This window comes from Quercus robur, chromosome 5 (assembly GCF_932294415.1).
Source record: "Quercus robur chromosome 5, dhQueRobu3.1, whole genome shotgun sequence".
NCBI classification, from domain to species: domain Eukaryota; kingdom Viridiplantae; phylum Streptophyta; class Magnoliopsida; order Fagales; family Fagaceae; genus Quercus; species Quercus robur.
The window spans coordinates 70,079,527-70,082,333 of NC_065538.1; the positions used below are offsets into that span (position 1 = coordinate 70,079,527).

The 2,807-nt window shown below is 30.2% G+C and overlaps 1 protein-coding gene across 1 annotated transcript; it reads left to right on the forward strand.

Annotated features, from left to right (window-relative positions):
• The first annotated feature begins 2,133 nt into the window (after positions 1–2,133).
• LOC126728630 (uncharacterized) lies at positions 2,134–2,310 on the forward strand. Its single transcript, XM_050434424.1, has one exon. It carries the CDS (start codon positions 2,134–2,136, stop codon positions 2,308–2,310), a length of 177 nt encoding a protein of 58 aa, XP_050290381.1.
• The last annotated feature ends 497 nt before the right edge of the window (positions 2,311–2,807 follow it).

A 2,807-nucleotide genomic window follows, 5' to 3' on the forward strand; every position in this document is an offset into this window, starting at 1 on the left:
TGTTTAAAGGAGAGGCTGCCATTATCACATTCAGTGCCTTGCGCCTGACACGGCCATACTTTTCTGTCCTTATAACCACTCTCAACAACTGGAGGGAAGGGCTAATGGGACAAGTACCTACCCTAGGGGCCCCATTCAGGAGGAAGGAAACTATTATAAAAAGAGAGTAAAGAGAGACAGAAGAGAGGGGGCGGAGACCCCCAGCACAACAGAGCCATCAAAAAAGGCTCCCTAGACCATGACGAGGATCAATCCCCTTTGATGAATCCGATTCACCTCAATCTGATCATAAAGAGCACCATGGTGATCGTTAGTCATACGCTAAAACCTAGGTCATTGGCCCATTCTTTACAAATTCATTGTACCGAGGTCACAAATCTAAGGTTCTATTCATTTTGGGCCTAGCTTGAAAAACGTGACTCTACAATAGTCTTTTTTCATTCACTTCACATTATTAAATTTATCAAAATGATGTTGTTTTGAAAATAAGATTTGTTAAAATTAATAGTGAGATTGAATGAAATTAGATAGAATAACTAGATGAAAAATAGACTAAAATTAAACAAAGGAAGTGGAAAAATAAAAACTTAAGTATTGAATTAAAAATAGGTTAATGTTAGATAGTGTGGTTTGTAAATGTATCCAAAATGCTTTTATTTTTTAATTCTAATTTACTCTAAAAGAGTAATGATGGAGACAAAAACTTTTACTTTTGTTAAGGTGATAAGTTTTGATTGGAAGTTATTTTTACGTGGCTCCATTATTGACATAAATTTTTTTCCTTGATAAAATTGACACCAATTTTATTATGTTTTGTTAAAAAAATATAATAATCTTAACAAGTCATTTTTGTAGCTCTAAAAATTTTTGTGTCACTAGAAATTATTGAAGACTAAAATTCACTTTATACCCTCCATATAAGTTTAGAGTCACTCCTAAATCGATTTCTCAACTTTCAAACTTACAATTTACACTATCTAAAATTACAATGAAGTCAATGCACCTCTTTTGTTATGGTTTGTCTCATTTTCTTTGTTAACCTGACTAAAAGCAACTCTTTTTTTTTTTGGTCTAAGAAAATATTGTTTTTGTGTGAATTAATGATGAGATTCTAACAAATTTTGACATAAGGGCACATTTTATATTATTGTAATTGTAATAGTTGACCGTTTAAAAATAATTATATATATATTTTTCAAGTACCTTTTTTTTTTGGCAAGTCAGGTTATTCATATGAACACTGTGAACTCAACATAAAGCCGCCCATAAATCTAACAAACACATTATAAAATTCTCATTATTTTGCCTCTTTTTTTATTTATTTATTAATCATGTTTAGAAAATCTATCTTTTTAAGGGACATTATTAAATGCCTTATCCTACACCTAAAAATGGAAAAACTTTTCAAAAACTTACCAAAATGAATCTAATGAAAAAGGTTTTTTTTTTTTTTTTAATGAAGAAAAAGCTAGGAAAGTCATTGATATTTTGTGGATGATTTTTTTTTTCTTCTAAAAAGATGATATTTTAAGACACTTTAAAAAAATGAAATCAAATAACCAATAAAGTGGACCGAATAAATTAACAATATTTTCTATTTGTACAATGCATCATCCTTTAAACTAAAAAAAAAAAAAAAAAAAAAAAAAAAAAAAAAAAAAAACCTAGAACGGGCCTTTGATTTATTTATTTTATATAGCAATATTATTCATGTCTTTTATAAAAATAAAAATAAAAATAAAAAATATTCATGTCTTGTTAGCGTCAAACCTTTGTTGTTTTGATACATGTTCCGAACCCCATGGAATTAGCATATCTGTCCCATATGATATATAATCTCAATTCAAAAGTAAAACTTTGGCCGAAACGTCATGTTGGCCGTACAATTTCAAAAACTTAGCATATATGCAAACTAAGCCAACCGTTGTGACCCCCTGCCAAGCAACACCATGCAAACTATTTGTATATATATATATATATATATATATATATATTCATACGCCCAAAGATTGCCTAAATCTGCATGTGACTCCACCACACATTTTTACACAACCCATTTTGCTAATCTTATTGACATTAACCGTTCTAATATTCAAGGTTTTGTGAGGGACTGAACAAGAAGTTTTGATCAAGATGGAAGAGTTTGGTTGGGGCATTGGTTCGATAGTGGCGATGTTGGTGGTGGCCGCGGTGGTTTTCTTTTTCCCATTGGTGATGGGTCCATTGCATCCGCCTTCTGCTTCTGTACTCCTTATCTTCCCCGTCGTGTTGGTCGCGGTTTTCATTTTCCTTCGTCAAGCCTCTAAGTGATGCATATGTCTTTTTTATTTTTGTTCTTTTTAATTAGTGTGTTTTGTGGTTAATTAATTAATGAATTTTGTGATACACATTTTCGGTTTTTTGGTTGATGAGAAGAGTGTGTAATGTAACATTTGGAATAGTTTGTGTCCCTTTATTATGAAATGTACTTGAAGCCCTTTATATATAATCATAATTAAATTCTTTTTTTTTGAATATTAACTACTTTTTCTAATGTTCGGTTTCTTTTTTCTTAAATTTATTCTTTCATTTGAATATTTTTGTCAATATTAACTGTTTTCTAATGTTCTGTTTATCTGATTCTTTGTTTGATTAAGGCTTATTGGAGTATTGTAAATTATTGAAATAAATAATCGTAGTGGACTTACGATGTTAAATCTACAACCCAAAAAGAAAAGGTCCGTGTGGATTTTAGATACATCTGGTGGTTAATTTAATTCAATAATATGATACTTGCGATCTTTAATTATTGGACAATGAAATTTTAC